The sequence below is a fragment of the Hippichthys cyanospilos genome, chromosome 1 (assembly GCF_059441005.1).
Source record: "Hippichthys cyanospilos isolate Australia breed blue-spotted pipefish chromosome 1, RoL_Hcya_1.0, whole genome shotgun sequence".
Taxonomy (NCBI): Eukaryota; Metazoa; Chordata; class Actinopteri; order Syngnathiformes; family Syngnathidae; genus Hippichthys; species Hippichthys cyanospilos.
In genome coordinates, this window is record NC_142369.1 from 7,316,150 (window position 1) to 7,335,518 (window position 19,369).

The window sequence follows — 19,369 nt, forward strand, 5'->3', positions numbered from 1 at the left end:
TGTTTCAAACGAGGTCTCTCATTCTTGGAGGTTTGATGGTTTTAGTCCCAAGAGAAGGTAGTAGTCCTAAAGTCTACTCCTGAAAGAAAAAGTACTCGTCTCAAGAAGGTTCTAATTCAAAGATAAAGTTTTGTCTCTGGTACCAAGACACAGACCTGAAAGAAGTGAGGTTTGTCCAGAGAGAAAATGTTGGTCTTCAAATAATGTTCTTATCCACTTATAATGTTCTAATCTCAAGTGAGGGTTCTTACCTAAGAAAATCCTCTAGTACCAAGTGAAGGTCCTAATATCAGGAAAATATTCTAATCCCAAGAGGGGTTACTATCGATCACAACCTTTATTTAACCAGATTATAAAGCAACTTCCTCTGAGATTCGTGAGAAGGTTCACATCGAAAAGTTCCGCCGTATTTTAGTGATGTTCTCCTAAGTCTTTGCATTTAAAGAGTGTGTGCGGTGTTCAAACTTTGCCACACCCAATATGGCGTACTCCTCAGTGCTCAAGACACCGTCTATGTGTGTTTGCGTGTGTATATGCTCAACACACAGCAAAGAGGGAGCTAAAAAAAAAAAAAAAAAAAAGAAGCACACCCACACACACATCTGGAGGAGGACCCAAAGTCTTATCCATCTCTCTGACCACGTCCACACACGCTGTAAGACAATCCCAGCAAAAGGAGGGGGGGAGAAGTTTAGAAACAACAGATGGGATGATTTCACCGCTTTGTCTTTAGCTCTGCGTTCAGACTGGACTGCGGCGTTGGCTCCAAGAGTCGCACAAGTTGTTTTTTCTAGGATCATCTAGGAAGACTTCAGGATTTGTTCAAATTCTTCATCAATCAAAGGAAGGAGGAGAAAGAAAAAATGCTGCCACTCTTGGTCTTCGCCCTGGCCTGCGCCATCCGCTGCTTTTCGGTCACTGCAGATGTTTTGAGAGCAGAAGTAAGTCCCGCCCGTGCGGAGTTTATTTCTCGCACTTTTTAGACTTTAAGAGCACATTGCAAGATCAAAAAAGCAACCCCCCTTTGCCGGGGACGGGGATTTTCCATACATAAGAACCATAGAGCTCTGGAGATGATGTTTCAGTCAATGGAAAAAGATGGTCCCAATTAATCACGATAAAATATTCTCTAGTTCCGACATGTTTGTCCGGGATTGTTCTGCTTTTTTCAGAAACGGACAAATGGGAGAAGTTTTTTTTCCCCACTCTGGGGGAGGGAGTTTAATGGCTTTCATCTGCCTGTGCAGACTGTAGACAGCTAGGGTCTCCTGATATGATTGTTTGACCTAGGAAGTGCAAAATCGCCAAAGGAAAATGATCTGGGTCTAAAAATGGATACGAAGAAACAATTTTGTATCTCAAAACTACGATTCAGAGAGACAATATGAAAATATTGATTGACTATGGGTCCTCGGCGGTTGATTGATTGGCACGTCTGCCTCACATTAATGTGGTCGTGGGTTTGCTTCCGGATCCGACCTTCCTTTGTAGAGTTTGCATGCTGTCCCCGTGCCTTTATGGGTTTTGTCTGGGTACTTCTCACATTCCAAAAACTTGCTTTGGAGGTTTATCGGGACGCTAAATTGTTCTTAGATGTCTTTACGTCCCCTGCGAATGTCTGCTCTGCAGTTCAGGGTGTACCCTGTTTATTGCCCTAAGTCAGCTGGGATAGGCTCCAGCACACCAATGACCGTCTCATCAGAACCACCAGTCTTGTCTCATCCAAACAACTATTGGACTAGTTATTGTCCATCAGAGTAACTCTTAGTTCCAAGGTAAAACGTATTTTGAGAGTGTCTCTCCAACTTTGATGGAACCAAAGTAACGCCCTGCAAAGTTTGCAAATGCTCACCACCAAAAGCAGCAATTTGGCGACAGTTTGATGTGCTCTGTATGTGCCAGTAGTGAATAAGCAACCAAAGAGGGAAGTGAATCACACATTTTGACTTGGCGGTGCAGGATGCAGGCCTGAAGGATGTCCTTAGTCACTGACCACAGGATGCACAGGCGAAGTGACAAAACCGTGGTCTTTCTTCGTACTCCATTGAAAGTTTCTAGGCTGCGACGTTGCATCACCTGCATATGACAGCATGGGATTAAAGAGAATGGGGATGTGACGTCAGGGCGTGGACAAAGAAACATGGCGAAACCGTGTCAATTTGCTGAAGTGAAACAAATTCTGCAGTTCTCCGACAATCTGAGAAATTATGAGACATACTTTCAGATCTGAAGCAACTGTTTTGTAATGGTTTCAGCATTACACACACACACACACACACACACACACACACACACACACACATATATACATATATATATATATATATATATATATATATATATATATATATATATATATATATATATATATATATTAGGGATGTAATGAAAGCCAATTAGAATTGGAAAACTAATTTTGATTTCAAAGATGTGAATGCAACATTTTGAACAAGAGCAGGAACAATTGATCGATTAATCGACAACTGGTTACTAAACCTAAAAATTTCCAAATCCTCAGGATTTCTTTAGCACCCAATAAAAGCAAACTGATTATCATTGTGTTAAACCAAAATAAGACATTTCCAAAAATATTTTTTGACCTTGCAAAACAACAATCAACATTATTGCCTTTTTTAATGACAGATTTACTATATATATATATATATATATATATATATATATATATATATATATATATATATATATATATATATATATATATATATATATATATATATATATATATATATATATATATATATTAGTGTTGTCGAGCAATTACATTTTAATTTTCTGAAATAAATTGTGAATAATTGCATTTTCACAGTTATTTTGGGTTAAACTAGTAATAAAATGAGTAACATCTTAGAATTACCATAAAATCAACAAATACAAAACAATTAATTTCAAAGACTGTTGTAGTATCTTTCTTTGGTCCTTTATTACAATTCTTTACTTGTAAAAATGATCACATTTGATACGAGCAGATTTTTTTGTAGTTAGCAGAATTTTACCACAGGATGTCAATTGAACTGAGTTTCCAGAGTATTTATCTGAACTTTATCAAATTTAAATGAGTCATCTCGATTTATTATCATAGTCAACCACTGTTGACTTTACCTCTTTTTTTAGTTATTGTTTCTACAGTTGGGAAAATTAAGTAGCCTCTTTTTGACTAAAAAAACGAGTAGAGGAGGAGATGAAGTAAAATCTATTTAGTGAAGTAATATTTGGACTTGGTTACTGCTCACCGCTGCTATTTGTTTAATAAAAGTGCTTAGCTGGACCCTGTAAGTGAAGGAAGTGGGTAGCAGTGAAAACAAACGGGTCTTAAAAGTGATGATCCCAGCGCTTCAGAACCATCTGGGTTCAATTGGTTTCATCTTGACTTGATGCTAGCATCAAAGATAAACCGAAAACTCAGCTAACTGAACCCCTAGCGGCCATGAAGGTTTTTTTTTTTTTTCGGGGAGGTTTTAGTCCAGATACGGCATCTCTGGTGTTAACTGGGTCGCCGGAGCAAAGAAATGAACATAATGTGAGATTCCGGAGACACGTGAGTAGATTTTTTTTTTTTTCCACTGGCACAGGCAGAGGAACAACTGACTCGGTCTCAATTTGAAATTCAGCGATACTTCCAAAGCGTGTCTCACTCCCGTCCCGTATATTTTCCTACCGCCACCAAGTCTAATATCTTGACCTTGCTTCATGTAACGAGACGCCCTCATTTTCTCCTTAACCCCTTGTTGGCCCTAAAAACCTCGGAGAATTCCAAGAATTTGATTCGAATACAAAAAGTCACATGACAAGGCCATACAGCGTTTATGGAAAACCATTTGACATTTTATTTGGCAAGCACACTCTTTGTGCTCTCGAGAAAGACAATTCAGCACACTGGTAGGGCAGCAACATATTTTTTAATACGTATTGAGCATTTGTTCAACGCAGCATTAGTATCCATGTATTAACAGTGGCTCTCAACCTTTTTTAAAAAATGTCTATAGTTTATATAGACACAGAGTGCTGTGTCATCTGTGTTTGATTTATTAACTTTATAAAAAAACATTGTAGGCATATTTTATCCAGTGACTCTAGAGGTTAAATTGTGTAAAATCAACAAAAAATGGTGTCACTAATGAAATCAACACAAAAAGTTGCTCAATGTTCCAAATGATAAGCTTTCATTTTGAAAAGAATAATGCACTATTCCGAAAAAAGTATTAAATTACATTTACCGACATTTTTAGAAATTACCCCCATTTGAGAACCACTCTACGAGTACACTTCACTTTAACGGCAGCCTTTTATAATGCCACTTGGTATTGCATAATATCATGTAGGGGTAAAAAAAACAAAAAAACACCAGCAAACCAAATTTAACGCTTTTTAATGCAATGACAGGAATGCTTCTCTCCATTTCTTTTCAAATTAAGAACAAATTTCCTCTTTAAATTTCCTTTTTACAATGAGACCAGACTCTCTCTCTCTCTCTCTCTCTCTCTCTCTCTATATATATATATATATATATATATATATATATATATATATATATATATATATATATATATATATATATATATATATATATACATACTTATCAAATACCAAAATACTAAAGTAATCAATTACTTTCAGTAATTCAGCACAAAAGACTAAGAGGAACTGACTAATACGGCTCTAAAGTAATCGATTCGTTAGGGTAGAAATTTCTAACGTACTCAATTACTTTGGGTAATAAGTATTAAAGTAAACAATTACTTTAGGTACTCAAGTACTAAATTAATTGATTAGGCACGGAAGTCCCTAAAGTAATTGATTACTATATTGTATAAAGGAATTGATTACTTCAGTACTTAACTCCTAAAGGAATTACTAAAGGAAACACTCATTACCCTAAAGTACTTGATTACTTTAGTACTTACTACCTAAAACAATGAATTACTTTAATATTTAATTTATTCAACACATACAACATAAATAACTTAAATCTGAAAACAAATCTTTGAGTCAATGAGTTAATTTGAAAATGAAGCAATTTGGAATATGTTCTCTGATTTTATTTTGTTTTATGATGATTTTTAGAGTAGCTGAATCAAATATGTGTAGAGATGCCACAACAAATGTAGTTCCAGTTTAATAAATAGGGGGGGGGGGGGGGGGGGGGTATACACTATTGAAAAAATGCTCAAAGGTCTTACTCTAGATAAGTTCCCCAAAAAGATTAGCCCACTTCACATGACAATGACTCATGTTTTAGCGTGAATAAGCGTCAGCACACACACTACGCGCTCTCAGGTGTGTGTTTACCCCAATCGTCAGCTGCCAGCCCGCAGGCCACACACGGCCAACAATAGCAGCCATGTTCAAACCTCGATAAATAGAACCTTTGATGGCGCTTGCTCCATTTTTTTTTTTTAAGAAGGAAACACTGGCAGCAGTCAGGACACTGCGAGGATGACTCCAATCAAATCTTTACGTAATCCAGAGCAACATTTTTTGCAAATGTACACAAGTTTACATACGAAACAGCTCTCAGCTTCCGACGATCAATAAAATATAATTTTGAGGGCCAATTTGGGTGATTTTTGGAAGAAGATGGCGGTGATTATTAGGAGAATGTGCAAGGGAAGGAGAGAAGTTGCCACTGTGCGCGGACATAAGCGAACCTTGTTCCCCAGCCATCGCGCTGCCACATCACCAACAGGTAGCCGTGTGTGCCCCGACTCACTCCAGTCTTCCTTCTTCCATGTCACATGCTGTTGCAGACTTGAGAAAACCAGCGTGAGAGGAGAACGACTGGGAGATTTTGTGGTCATTCCTTTGGCAGGGAGCGGAGGTGGCGAAAGCAGACACGCACTTAAGTAGAAGCACAGATACTTGTGTTTGGAAAAGAAAAAAAATGGCAAAAGTAGAAGTACTTATTTAATTCCTGTGCTTCAATGAAAGTAAAAAAAAAAAAGGCTGAAATAGAACTGTGACTATCATTCAACAATTACCAAATTAATCGTTTTTGGTCAACGATTAATCATTCGGAGACCTAAAATTGTCCATATGCTCTGAATTTCAGCCTCTCCACTGGAAAACTTCTCAAGTTTCTTAAGTCCCATAGGAAAGCTGTAATATGCATATGCATATTGTCATATGCAATATATGTAGTAATCCTGCACAATTAAATTCTTATTCTGTTCACTTCCGAGCAGACTACGAGCAAATAATAAAGTAGGCAATAAAATTAAAAAAAACAGTATTTTTTTTGCACTATATGGTATTCTGCACTACATTATTAGCACCATTGTCTCTGTTTGTTGTTTATTGCTATTTATTTATTGCTCAATTATGGAATGTAGTCTGCTGCTAGGGTAAGTGAACAGAATAAGAATTTCATTGTATGGTACAACTATACATATGACAATAAATCTTTTGAATAATCAAGCACTAGTAAATGAATAGGCTCACATTCTGAGCATATTATGGAGTAGATGAAGTGAAAGAAACGGTATACATATGAGGACGTTAGTGCAAAATATCATGTAGTGCAAGATATTATATATTTAGCAGCTTTCCTGCACTGTGCAGGATTTTTAAGGTTCATATGTGCATGCGGTAAAGTGACTGGTGATAAGGCAGATTAGTGAGTGAAGAATTTGTTCAGAATCTGGATTGTTGTATATAAAGTAGGGCTTTAGTCTGCTGGATCCCGGGCTTATTCCATTTGCGCATCTGTTCTCTGGAATGCGCTATCAATGGAAGTTCCTCAGTAGAAAACTTTAAATCCTGACAAAAACACATTTCTGCACTTAGTCAATGGGTCTGTCTGACTGCAGCTTCCTTATTCTCCTTCCTGCCCCTTCTCCTGCTTTGGAGAAGGGGCTAGATGGTGAAAGATGAATTAAACGCTGTCATGCAGAGCTGCGCCAATCGACCGGTGCCAGATTTGCTGGGCCAGACTGTGAGAAGGAGCTTACCCGATCGCCTGCCATCAAGGCATCTTTGTATTGGACACTTCCTGCCTAATACGGCACAACGTGTTATTTTTAGCACTTGGCATCGAGTGCTACCTGTTGAGTCTGGAAAGGGGGCCCCTCCCACCTGCGGTCCCTTCTGAAGGTTTCTAATTTTCCCCAGATATGGGTTTCAAGTTTTTCCTTCCTCTTCTGGGTGCTTTGTTCAGGGGATGCCATTGTGTATTTGTGATGTTCTGTATGATTTATTTTTCACCTATAAAGCCCTTTTAGAGGTGATTCAGGGCTATACAATTAATTTTGACTTGACTAAAGTGTTAACTTTGAAGATTGATGTAAATTTTGTGTGGCAGCTGATCTTTGCTAACTTGGCAACCAAACTTTGAGGAGACCGACAAAGATGGACGTTTATTTAGTTTAACTTTAAAAGATTGCTAGACAGCTCATTGAAACAAAAAAAAGATACTTTATACTCTATAAGCTTTAGAGGAAATATTTGTCGAAAATTGCAACTGGAGAATCATAGATCACTATCATAGATCGAAATCTTAGAAAACGTTGTAATAAGTTAAAACATTTATTCACGTGACATCACAAATATCAAATAAACATTTGAAAACATCAGATTTTATTCTTGAAAATAATGATTACGATTTTTGACAATATTTTGCCACTACGGACCAAACTAGCAATCGGATCATACAAAATGTGTTATTGCATTGTTAAATTTAAAAAGTATATATCCACATTTATTCACAAAGGGATGACAATTTGGACATTTTTAAATTCTCATTCAACTTTTATTAAAAAAATGATAATAACCAACAGATTAATCGATTATCAAATTTAGGGATGGGTGAATACAAATAGCCAATACCATCCGTTTGTCAAGGTATCGGTACATTTCTAGCATAAACAGACAATAAAAAAAATTGGCTGCCCCTTTGTGGCCATTTTCTGATCATCATGAAATCGACAAAATGTTGCAGTTTTTAAAGGAATGAGTTGAGTTAGCGACCTCTAGTGGCAAGCGAAAGTGGAATTCATTTTAAGAACCCACAATAAGTTTGATAACATCTTCAAAAACCACAGACAAGGTATATATATATATATATATATATATATATATATATATATATATATATATATATATATATGTTGCACCTGACTAACAGGACGTCGATGTTTACGCCGCCATCTTTGTGCCAAGCTTACCCGAAGTAGACAATTTTCGCAAATGTAGTGTAGAGGTAGTATGCTTACAGGAAGTGTGTACTTGGTATTGATGACTACTCAAGAATTGAGTACTTGTACTGTTATCGAAAAAAAAAAAGTCGGGATAAGTTCATACGGTATAAAGTATAACATGTATACTGTGTATGATATAAAACACCCCTACTTAAAATAATTATTAATTGCAACCCTTGTCTCAAATGGACTTAGGTTAGAAAAAAAAAGGAACAGCAGGTAAGGGCCATCTTATTGCCATAATTAGGTTTCAGCATAATGTCCCAGAGATGCTACTCCAAAAAGAGTGCTAGTGGAAAAAGGGTGTGCCTGGTGTAAAAATAAACGGTGGATTTGTTTGACCCACTAAGATTTGAGAGGATGGACTCCATTACTTTTCCAACATTGTGAGTTGTCTTTGGCTGCGAGAGTCCAGACAGACTTGTGGGTCGCGGTGACTAAGGTTTTCTCATAGGATGATGTTTGGATTTGACACCAAGTTCCGCTCTTATGTTCAGCACTTCTCCATGAAATGAGAACGTTGCGGTCCTCGCGCAATCTGTGTGGTCCGTCCAAGTGTGTCACGCAGGTCCGAACAAGCATTGGAAGATAACTGAGAACAGACACATGGAACACCCACAGACCCAAACAAAAGTAACCTGCCCGATTCCCTCCTTAACCGTACAGCAGGTCCTCTAAAGTGGGTGTTATAAAGAACTATGTCTCATTATGGACCGTAAAAAATAACTGTGGTAGCTACTAAGGGGTGAAAAAAGTCCCTGAGTATTTCAAGGACCTTCCATTAAATGCTCAGGGCATTTTTTTTCCATCTCAAGAAGCTGTTTATCTAGTGTGTACTGTCAGGAAGAAATGATGCCAACCACAGCAACAAGCATTCATGCGATGCATGACAGTAGCAAGCCGCTAACGCCAACTTCAAAATAAACATAACGTAACATACCACAAGGACATAAATACGTTGGTACTCTTTTATTTTGAAATCCATTTGACTCATCACCGACTTGAATGTTGTCCTGAAATCAAGTTCAATTACTCATTATCCTAATCCAGGATGCTTTACAATAAAAAACAAACAACCACCTATGCTAGCAGTATTAGCAGCTAGCTGGGCTTCACTGCCACCTATCCTGCTGCTAAGAAAATCTAAAATTGACACAATATATAGTATTAGCTGAATTGCGTTTTATTGTCTTCTTTAATCAGAATTGTAATCAAACCAAGCAAATATATTGATTTTATTTTTATCCAAAAGCTTTGATACAATTTTCAGTTGGCTCTCCAAACACCAAAATATGTGAAAGCTGTCACCCTACATCTAATGAAAAGTTCAATTCAAACATAACTTTACTGCACATTTTAATAATTTATACAACCAGTTTACTTCTTTTTATGTATTATTGTCTGCCTATACTGTATGGGCCCTGTAATTGGTTGGTGATTAATCCAGTTCGTAACCAGCTTCTTGCTCAAAGTCAACCGTGATAAGCTCCAGTCTATACAGCCCTAGTTGAATTATTTTCCCTTCTTCATCTTACTTGAAGGCGTGGCTGCAGCAATATGGCTACCTGCCTCCCGGCGACGTCAGAGCGCAGGCCATGCGTTCGCCGCAGTCCATCGAGACAGCCATCGCAGCCATGCAGAGGTTCTACGGCTTGACCGTCACCGGCTCAGTAGACACCAACACGTTAGAGTGAGTCTCAGGAAGTCGTATGAAAACAAACAAAAAAAATCCATCGGACTCTCTCACCAGATCCGAGACATTAGAACTCTGCTTTGAACATTGCCAGGGCAATGAGTCGTCCGCGATGCGGCGTTCCAGACAAATTCGGGGCGGAGCTCAAAAGCAACCTGAGGAGGAAGCGGTACGCAGTTCAGGGATTGAAATGGGACAAGTCGGAGGTGACATTCAGGTGAGGATTACGCCCCACAAATCTTCGTTGTCCTTGATTGGTCTCAAGTCTAAATCATTCTTTCTCGACGTAGCATAGAGAATTACACTCCAAAGGTTGGCGAACGAGCGACCTACGAGGCCATCCGGAAGGCCTTCAAAGTGTGGGAGAGTGCCATTCCGCTCACTTTCAGAGAGATCCCGTTCAGCCACATCCGAGGCAAGGTGGACAAATACGCGGACATCATGCTCTCATTCTCCGAGGGTTTCCACGGCGACAGCACACCGTTTGATGGCGAGGGTGGCTTCCTGGCTCACGCCTACTTCCCCGGTCAAGGGATCGGGGGAGACACGCACTTTGACCTCGCCGAGCCCTGGACGACTGGGAACGTGGACCAGGGTGGTAAGCGAAAGACTTTTCTCCTCTTGGACTCATTAGCCCAGAAATGAAACCGCACTCTTTCTTTCCGCGCAGGGAATGACGTTTTCCTGGTAGCGGTCCATGAACTGGGTCACGCTCTGGGTCTGGAGCACTCTAACAACCCCTCAGCCATCATGGCTCCCTTTTACCAGTGGATGGACACGGAAAATTTCCAGCTTCCAGATGATGACCGCAGAGGCATTCAAGCCATCTACGGTAGAGAACTGTTGGAAGATATTCAGCGTTCGAAATTCATTATATCACACAAATGTGACTCATTCCGAGTCTGAACAATTCTCCCACAGGGACCAAAGGTGGTCCTCCTCCTCCGCCAAGACCCACCAAGTCCTCCAATCCCAAGAGACCAGAAAACGGCCCAGACATCTGCGAGGGTCACTTTGACACCATCGCCATTCTCAGAGGAGAAAAGTTTGTCTTTAAGGTATCATTAGCTCTCAAAATGAACCCTCGGGTCAAGATGATTGAAGTTACCATCTTTAATTACTATTTATGAACCTTCCAGGGCAACTGGTTTTGGCGTGTGCGCAACAACAAGGTTCTTCCGGGCTACCCTATGGCCATCAGTCATTTCTGGAAGGGCCTACCTTCCAACATCAACGCTGCATACGAGCGGGACGATGGGAAATTCATCTTCTTCAAGGGTAAGCTCCATGACATTGATTTTGGACATCCGTTTAGGAAGTCATCTGTGGAGTCATAATTTAGTTTTGACGTGCCTACAAAATGTTAGACATTGTGGTGCCTTCCTGGACAGTTGGGTAAGTAAATTGAGGTCAAGAAACCGTAAGGTAGAGCCCCTGTCCGACTAGGGTTGAACTTTGGCTAGTGTCTGCGGAAGTAGCAGATCTTTTAATCTTGTCCGGGTTCACACAAGGTTGCAAATGTTCTTTCCTTGCAACAAGAGCAGAACAGGCAAAAACATGGCAAATGTTTGCAAACTTTTACGACCTCGGACGAACCCAGAAAAGAGTTGCTACCTTCACCAGTGGGTATAGAGGCTTAAAGCTACAGCAAATAATGAACGCATTTTAATTTAGGCTCGAGATAAGATACAAAGACATTCCGAAAAGTCCTTTATGCTTTGAGGCTCGACCCTTAGAACACAGGCAATGGAATGAATTCAGTTAAATATCCCTTCGTCTCTCTACTGTATCTACAATTTCTATTGCCGTTTCTTCTAATGGTACCCTCTATTTCCTTACCCAGGCATATGGGAATGATATTAAAGCCACAATTTAGTATTTTGTGTGCATGTGATCCTTATTTTGCGGCCACAAGTTTGTATTCGATGGTCATAAATCGGCATTTGACTTACAAGTGGAACGAATGAACAGGTGACAGGTACTGGGTCTTCAGCGAGTCCACAATGGATAAGGATTCTCCCAAGAGCCTCAAAGACATAGGAACCGGTCTCCCAAAAGACAAAATGGACGCAGCACTATTCTACACCCCTACGGGACAGACCTACTTCTTCAGAGGCTCAAAGTGAGTTTGCCCCCCAAGTTTTCACTCCAAAGAAGCCTTTTTGAAACACTTATCCCTCCGAAATTGCACCTTTTTAAGTCGTACTCTTTACTACCTGATCTCATTTTCTGCGCGTATTTACACGCTTACGAACCTTGCAGGTACTACCGCTTTAACGAACAGACTCGCACAGTGGATAGCGGCTACCCAAAGCCCATCAGCATGTGGAGCGGCGCGCCAGACAACATCAAGGCCGCCATTATGAGCGAGGACGGCTGTAAGTACAGTACAATCCAAAGCCAAGTACTTGTCTTCAGCAAATAAGTGACCAAGACATCTTTCCCTCAGCGTACACATACTTCTACAAAGCCAACAAGTATTGGAAGTTCAACAACCAGTATATGAAAGTGGAGTCAGGCTACCCTAAATCTGTATTGAGCGACTGGATGGGCTGCGAGAGCGAGGAGCCCAAAAAGGGTCGCGAAGAGGAGGTGATCATCCTGGAGGTGGACGAGGCTCAAGGCGGCGTCGGGCCCATCGCCGTGGTCATCCCCATCCTTCTCTTGGTGCTGGTGGTTTTCACTCTGGGGGTGCTGCTGTTCTTTAGAAAATACGGCACACCCCGGCGCCTCCTCTACTGCCAGAGATCACTTCTGGACAAGGTCTAGGCACCGGGGACTGATGGACTACCGCAGAATGACCTAAAAATGAGCGAGCGAGGGCCAGATGAAGATGGAAACTGGGAAGCGGGATGGTGCGAGCACTGAGAAGACGGATGACTGGGATGTCCAAATATTTGGGTGGTTTCTACAGCATGAACCCAAATCCGGTGTATTAGTATGGTAAATATTTACGTGTACTGTTTCACAGATTGAGAACGTGCCTACAACCTCAACTCCAGAAGGGATATATAAACAAAGAAAAAAAGAAGAAAAAAAACACAAAAAACAAAACAAAAAGGACAATGATTTCCCAGCTTCCTTGCTCATATTTCCGGGTTTTTATTCTCTTTAAATACACTACTCCCAAAATGTTGGGGATTTCGAGTTTTGGGCTGATTTTTTTAGGATGAACCTAAAATGCCCGACATCGGGCCTACCCGTACCTTTTTTTCTGGATCAAGAAAGTCTAATTAAATGCATTTCTTTGTAAAATTTCATCCAAAAGCTCAATATCCTGAACGTTTTGGAGTAGTGTCTGCTTAACTGGACGACTGGCTGAACTGCTGTTTGATTGTGAGACATGATATCCTTGTAACATTTCCTGTTGCAAAGCATGCAAAAACACTTTGGATTTTATATCCAAATGCCAAAGAAATGAGGACAGGGATACAACTTTTCTACATTTTGGTTTTGTTTTCTATCAGTATTGCGTCCACAGATGTAAATGTGGCAAGAGTGGAGACATTGCATAGATAGTCCATATGGTACAGATTTTTTTTTTTTTCTTGTATCTGCTCAGCTACGGTCAGGAAGCAGAAAAGGGGATCAATCAAGATTCCAGCAATACAGTGCAATTTTTTTTTGTAAATGATCGTCGCATTTGTGTTTTTATAATAAGTACAGTTATAATTATTATTGTCGATCTTTTTTTTTTCCCGTTTTTTGCATCTGTACATTGTCAAGAGTCCTGCTGGACAGAGGCACAGCACGACAATGATCAAAGCGAGAAATCCCGGTTTACGGCGCATGGAGATGAATCCGATGAAATCAGGTGATTATTTTTGGAAAAAAAAACAAAAAAAATTCCAGACATTAGCTCGTGATAATCGACGCTATTTATGAACACGCGGTGCTGAGTTTCTTCAAACAAAATATTTTCGAAGGGGAATTGGATGTTTTCCAACGAGGAAAATTATATTTATAATGATGAGTGTACCAATAAAACCGAACGAGATTGTTTTTGTGTGTCTTTTTGTTGCAAAGCATACGCTTTCCCCGCCGAAGGAAATAGTGATGAGTCTGATGTTTTTTGTGGGGGGAGGTTTTTTTTTTTTTTGTGCTGACACACTGTCTCACAGTCTGGCCTTTCCGCGCCTCGGCGGGAAGTGGCTGCTTACAATTCACCCTGGATTCTTTTTTGTTCGAGTGACCTACATCGTGGCACCTCAACAGCTACATTTTCCAACTCAGGAAAACAGCTGCTAAAAAAAAAAAAAAAAAAAAAAAATGATGATGCAGCGCCCCTTTTGGGACACTGCGAAATAGAGACCCAGAGTGCACCTGGAAAGTTATTGTCTTATTCCAAAATAGATTCATGTTGACCCTATTATGAGACCTAATTTGAAGAAGAAATTTGAAAGTTGCAGCACAAGGACTGAAGATTGAAATTGAAACTGTGACTACATGTAAAATTCTTAGTTTGGAAAAAAAAAAACATGTTATAATGCTGAGTTTTAAGAAATTTGATCGGAAAATACCTTTTTTTAAAGGTTGAGAGTCACTTTTACTATTTAGTCTCCAAAACGTGGCTGAAATGTGTAGAATCCAAATACAATATTAATTTTGATCCATTTATTATTTTTTTAATTATGTACTAATGTATTGTTTTATTTATTTATTTATATTTAGCATAATTATATTTTAATTAATTAATAATCCAATAATAATTCCAAGCAGTGATTTATGTTAAATTCTCAAGATCAGCAATAATGTTTTTTGGGTCACTATGACCCAGATGTGTATTTATCCAAAGGTGTGAAAAACTCAAGTTTTTTTTTTTTTTTTTTCTAGTTGGAAACCCACTCACAAAGTATCAAACGAAATAATAAATTTGTGTCTATGTGTTGGGTCTGTTTCGGTGGAATAGTAATAGCATCTTGAGTCAATTTGATCCAAAGTAATGTATAATTATAAATAGCCCCAAAAACTTTTTTTGTTGCGTAATCCTGCTAACTAACAAATCTTGTGATTCCTTTTTTCCCCAACTCCGAAACAGCAACGATATTCTTGGGTCATTTTGACCTGCGTTTTGCTTATTTATCAAAAAAGTTGGAAAAATTAAGAAAAAAAAAAAGAAAAAATATAACAAAATGCAGACAAAAAGACAGAATGACGATAAATTGATTATTAGACATAAGCCAAGCGAAGATACTGGAAAAACTGCATTGAACATTTACTTTAATTTTCAAATGGGACAGTTTGACCCACAATATAACAAAGAATTACTACTACACTGTAATATACTTCCCGTGTTGTCAGCTGATCTGCCTTCACCCAAACAGACCTCACCCCCAGTCCCCCATTTTCCTCACAATAGCCAACATCTGCTTCTCATTTCCTCAAAAGCAAAACACAGCGAGGAACCAGGAATGAGTCGGGGGAGGGACAAGGAAAAAAAAAAAAAAAAAAAAAAAGCAGCCTCACGTGGACCACTCGGGACATTCTCGCAATACCGCGTCCACCCACAACAATCCTATAAGTCAGCAAAAACAGCGTTTATGGAGGGCCTAACTTTTTGCCTAAACATTGTTTGGAAGTCACATCTCACACTGCTGAGTCCACTTTGATGCACATTCTGAAAAACGACTTTTATCGTACACCTTAAGTCCGCAAAATGTGCATCTCCTTTACTATTGTAATAGTTTTATGATAGTGCATGTCTTGCGGATACCCAAAAGTTGTCAGTTGTCAGACATGACCTTATTGTCACCCCTAAAATACCTTAATTCAAATCTATTTTTTCCCAATTCACCTTTTACATGTCAGAAAATTATTGATGAATTGTAAGCAAAAAAAAAAAAAAAAACGAGTGGAACAAATAATATTAAAATAATATGTTAAATATTATTTCGGTATTAATCTCATTGAATAGTCTATGAATAATATAATCTCATGATTAATAACTTTAGAAAAATGATGAGAGATAATATTCATGTCAAAAAGTAAATAAGTAAATGCTGACTTCAAGTGAATGAATTGTGCTTCACTATTTTTTTATTTCATTTTTATACTTAGTAAAATTATTTTAAAATAAACAAGCTAAATTGATGCAATTTCTTAAATTACAATAAAAAAAACTTTTGTAATGTACAAAACAATACTATAAAATTGATTTTTAGTTCTGTTCTTTGCTATTTACAAGTCTTTACATTTTAAACAAATATTTAAAGTGTTTTAATATTACTTTCTTGTCCAGTTAATTCACCATTTTCAGTCATAAAAATGTCATATTTTTACTACAAAAAATGGGTAAATTCTTTTTCATGTCCAATAAATACCTTTGAAAAGACATTTTCCCACTTGCTGTTGAATAAAAATGTCATCACTCGTGCTGAAGGCTGGGGTAACTACCAATCATGGAGCACCTGTTGGTCATGTGATATTCACAAGCTGAGTTGTAATTGGTCTGCACGTGTCATCATTTTCAGTTGATGTTAAGTGGTAAAACTATTGTTAAAACTATCAATTGTAGATGAAAAATACTGTAGCAATCAAACTGCGGAAAATGGCTAAATAACTGGGATCATTAATATAAAAACTAATGACCTCATTTTAAAAAAAGTTGAAAAGTGTCATGATAAAAAGACAATATATTTTACTTCGTAAATAATGTCACGATGTATACTTATTAAACATACATAATTACGCAATAAAAAATGTTGAATGTGATTTTCCCCCCTTTCACTATACCCAAAGAATTAATCAAGACAGTAGACTTTTTTTAAATTGAAAAACGTTGACAAAAAGAAAATGTATGCTATTTAAGAAAATAATAATTGATAATGCTATCGCTTGTTGGGCACAGATTAAAGAATGGAATAGAACGTATATGGCCCACATGCCATATTTTGCCAAAGATTGCTCTTCATTTTGCACACAAAATCTACAAAATGGCGCTTGAGCTTTCAGATTGAATTTTACTAAAGAAATGCTGCCCCCCGATGGATGTTGGAAGAACTCCAACAACAGAAAATAGCAATCAATAACCCTAACTCATTAGAAATACTTTATTCCATGAAAATAACTCACATAACAGTTAATCAAACAATAAGATTACGGGAGAAGGGGGTGTTATTTTACCAGGCAGTTTCTAAGTGCGAAACTTGTTTTTCTTCAGTAGCTGTCCTTTAGGTTTGAGCAGCAGAGACTTTTGATGCTCCTCTATTCTTCGCGCTTCTTCTTTCCTTTCCTGCCATGACTCGATGCCTCGGTCAACCTCGGCGTCGAGCATCACGATACGCCTCTGCAGAAAAGAAATTTCATAAAGCCAAGAGTTAAAGAAAAAGGACAATTTCCATTGCTGTTTTGTCACCAGATTGGGTCCCACCTTTTAACCCTTGTGGCATTTTGTTACAAAATATGGAAACTCTTTTGATTTTTTTCATGATATTATAATAGACTCATCGAGGGGAAAAACACGAGGGAGCTGAAATATCCAGCAGATGATTAAAACATGTAAAATTTCAAGATGCAATGATTATGACATTTTTATGTGATTGGCAATGATTATGACATTTTTATGTGATTGCAGCTGGACATGCGAGATTTTGTGTACAAAAATAATCTTTGTAATCTTTGCAACATTCCGTTGAGCGATGATGAAACTGTGTCAGCAAAGAGAAAATTCTTTGTTGACCTGTGTTTCACCTCAAGACAGTAGGTGGCAGTAGAGACCAGTTAATGGCGATTTCTTAAAGTGTGATCATCACATCACAGACTACAGAGACAAAGCATACACTTTTTAAAAACATTTTTGTGCGGGTTAATAAATGGAATCTACATAGGTATGGATAGAACTGATGTCACTTTATTTGCAGGACTATTTTCCTGGTGCTATTCTTCTCCCAGTATGCCCAAAATGTCCACTTCCCTTTGCCGGTCTACAAAGCAAAAAAAGGTTGGACTTCCTACAGGCTGCAGGTGTTCAAAATGAGAGATTGAAGGAGAAAAAAACATTTATAAATAACTTGAATGACTATGTTTTTAAAGCATTTACAAAATTAGAAAAAAATGCAATGCGTGCAGTTTGCAAAGTGTGTGCACATGAGTTAAAGACATACACATGCATCAACAAAGATAGTCTAAAACATGAGGACGGCACCATTTTGATTTGACTAGCCACTTCGATTGGAAAATTAAAAATACTTACAGCCAATTCTTCCCTTTCCTGCCTTCTTCTCAGCATGCCCTTCATTGGTGGTGCTGGCCTGCCATCTGCAAACCAATGGAAGCGGAATTGAAATCCTTTTGACCCTTTATTAGACATATTATGCATAATTTTATTTATGTGTTTGAGAACGTGTACCTGCAAAAGACCAATCGGGTAGATCTGTTAAGGGTCCATATTCTGTACCACTGCGTGCAAGTCCGTGCCTAAACAGTAAAAATAAAATATTGTTCTGCGAGAATATGTACGTCTCATTGCTGCAAGTAAAATGATCGCGACAAATTCGCGAATAGGCGGGGGGGTCAGTGCCCTATCCTTGAGTTTGACACCTAAATAACAGTTGAGTCGAACTCACTCTTTCCTCCACTTTTGCCCCCCTTGCACCACCCGCGTCGTGCTCAACTGCCGGCAGGGGTGTCTGAACGCTGCAACACAAAGACAAAAAGAGTAGAAACAAATCACAAGTGTGATCAAATTGACTCTTGACCCTGTTAGCATTAGCTATCAGCTACACTAAGAGGAAGCCGTAGTGTTGTGTGCTAACGATTAAAACGAGGAGTGACTGGATAAAATAAAGTATTACTATCACTCTGAAACGAAACGACTAGAAGCTAGGCTCGATCAACGTATGAGTAAAAAAAAAAACGACTGTCGCACCGGAGAAGCACAGCATCCGTATGGAGCCCGCCATGTTGCTTGTAGTTACACCAAACGACTGCAAGATGGCGCCCAAAAAAGTACATACGCCTGACATTATAAAAAAATGACCGCTAGATGGTAATAAAACCCCTCATTTGTATTTCTCTCAGAGTGGTTTTCACGTAAACAGTTCATTACTGTAGTACAGTATAGCTCTTTTGTCTGTCTAAACGTTCCATTTTAAACAATTTTAAACCACTTTATAATCAAAAACTTGAACTCATTCATGACACCTAAGGCACACACTTTTCCCACAATTCCACAATAGATTTTCACAGAATACATTTTCACCATGAATGCACTTTTGATTGGGGGAGACAATCCATCTCTCTGTGTCTTTACTGATTAAAAAAATACATTCTGAGATTTATTTACTCCTTAATGTATAATAATCTTCGGAAATACGATCAAATTAAATTTATTTGTACTTTACGTAGTGTTAATATTTATAAGACCCTAAGAAAGTAAGAAGATGCACTATTCGCAAAATATTTCATGGAAGTAGAAGGTAGGATGAATATATATATATATATATATATATATATATATATATATATA

At 38.3% G+C, this 19,369-nt stretch overlaps 2 protein-coding genes across 3 annotated transcripts; one reads left to right on the forward strand and one right to left on the reverse strand.

Annotated features, from left to right (window-relative positions):
* The first annotated feature begins 701 nt into the window (after positions 1 to 701).
* On the forward strand, positions 702 to 13,905 carry mmp14a (matrix metallopeptidase 14a (membrane-inserted)). The gene is made up of 10 exons (XM_088420195.1): positions 702 to 941; positions 9,752 to 9,900; positions 9,998 to 10,120; positions 10,194 to 10,501; positions 10,574 to 10,735; positions 10,825 to 10,961; positions 11,043 to 11,181; positions 11,875 to 12,025; positions 12,166 to 12,281; positions 12,353 to 13,905. Exons 1-10 carry the CDS (start codon positions 864 to 866, stop codon positions 12,670 to 12,672), a joined length of 1,683 nt encoding a protein of 560 aa, XP_088276321.1. The 5' UTR covers positions 702 to 863; the 3' UTR covers positions 12,673 to 13,905.
* A 2,236-nt stretch (positions 13,906 to 16,141) lies between these two features.
* mrpl52 (mitochondrial ribosomal protein L52) lies at positions 16,142 to 18,919 on the reverse strand. Of its 2 annotated transcripts, XM_088420212.1 has the most exons (6): positions 18,770 to 18,919; positions 18,468 to 18,537; positions 18,251 to 18,318; positions 18,095 to 18,159; positions 17,026 to 17,188; positions 16,142 to 16,310 (listed from the first exon to the last, which is right to left on the reverse strand). In XM_088420212.1, the coding sequence occupies exons 1-5, from the start codon at positions 18,864 to 18,866 to the stop codon at positions 17,036 to 17,038; spliced, it is 453 nt and encodes a 150-aa protein (XP_088276338.1). In that variant the 5' UTR covers positions 18,867 to 18,919; the 3' UTR covers positions 16,142 to 16,310; positions 17,026 to 17,035. The 2 variants fall into 2 exon arrangements, with proteins under 2 accessions (XP_088276338.1, XP_088276332.1); XM_088420206.1 differs by lacking the exon at positions 16,142 to 16,310 and having other exon boundaries at positions 16,939 to 17,188; positions 18,770 to 18,918.
* Between the last annotated feature and the right edge of the window lie 450 nt (positions 18,920 to 19,369).

Coding starts and splice junctions, on each gene's coding strand:
- mmp14a (XM_088420195.1), top strand. CDS start 864: ATGCTGCCACTCTTGGTCTTCGCCCTGGCCTGCGCCATCCGCTGCTTT. Junction 10,736..10,824: donor AGGCATTCAAGCCATCTACG/GTAGAGAACTGT, acceptor ATTCTCCCACAG/GGACCAAAGGTGGTCCTCCT. Junction 12,282..12,352: donor CATTATGAGCGAGGACGGCT/GTAAGTACAGTA, acceptor TCTTTCCCTCAG/CGTACACATACTTCTACAAA.
- mrpl52 (XM_088420212.1), bottom strand. CDS start 18,866: ATGTCAGGCGTATGTACTTTTTTGGGCGCCATCTTGCAGTCGTTTGGT. Junction 18,538..18,769: donor ACGGATGCTGTGCTTCTCCG/GTGCGACAGTCG, acceptor TTTGTGTTGCAG/CGTTCAGACACCCCTGCCGG. Junction 17,189..18,094: donor AGGAAAGGGAAGAATTGGCT/GTAAGTATTTTT, acceptor TCTTTTCTGCAG/AGGCGTATCGTGATGCTCGA.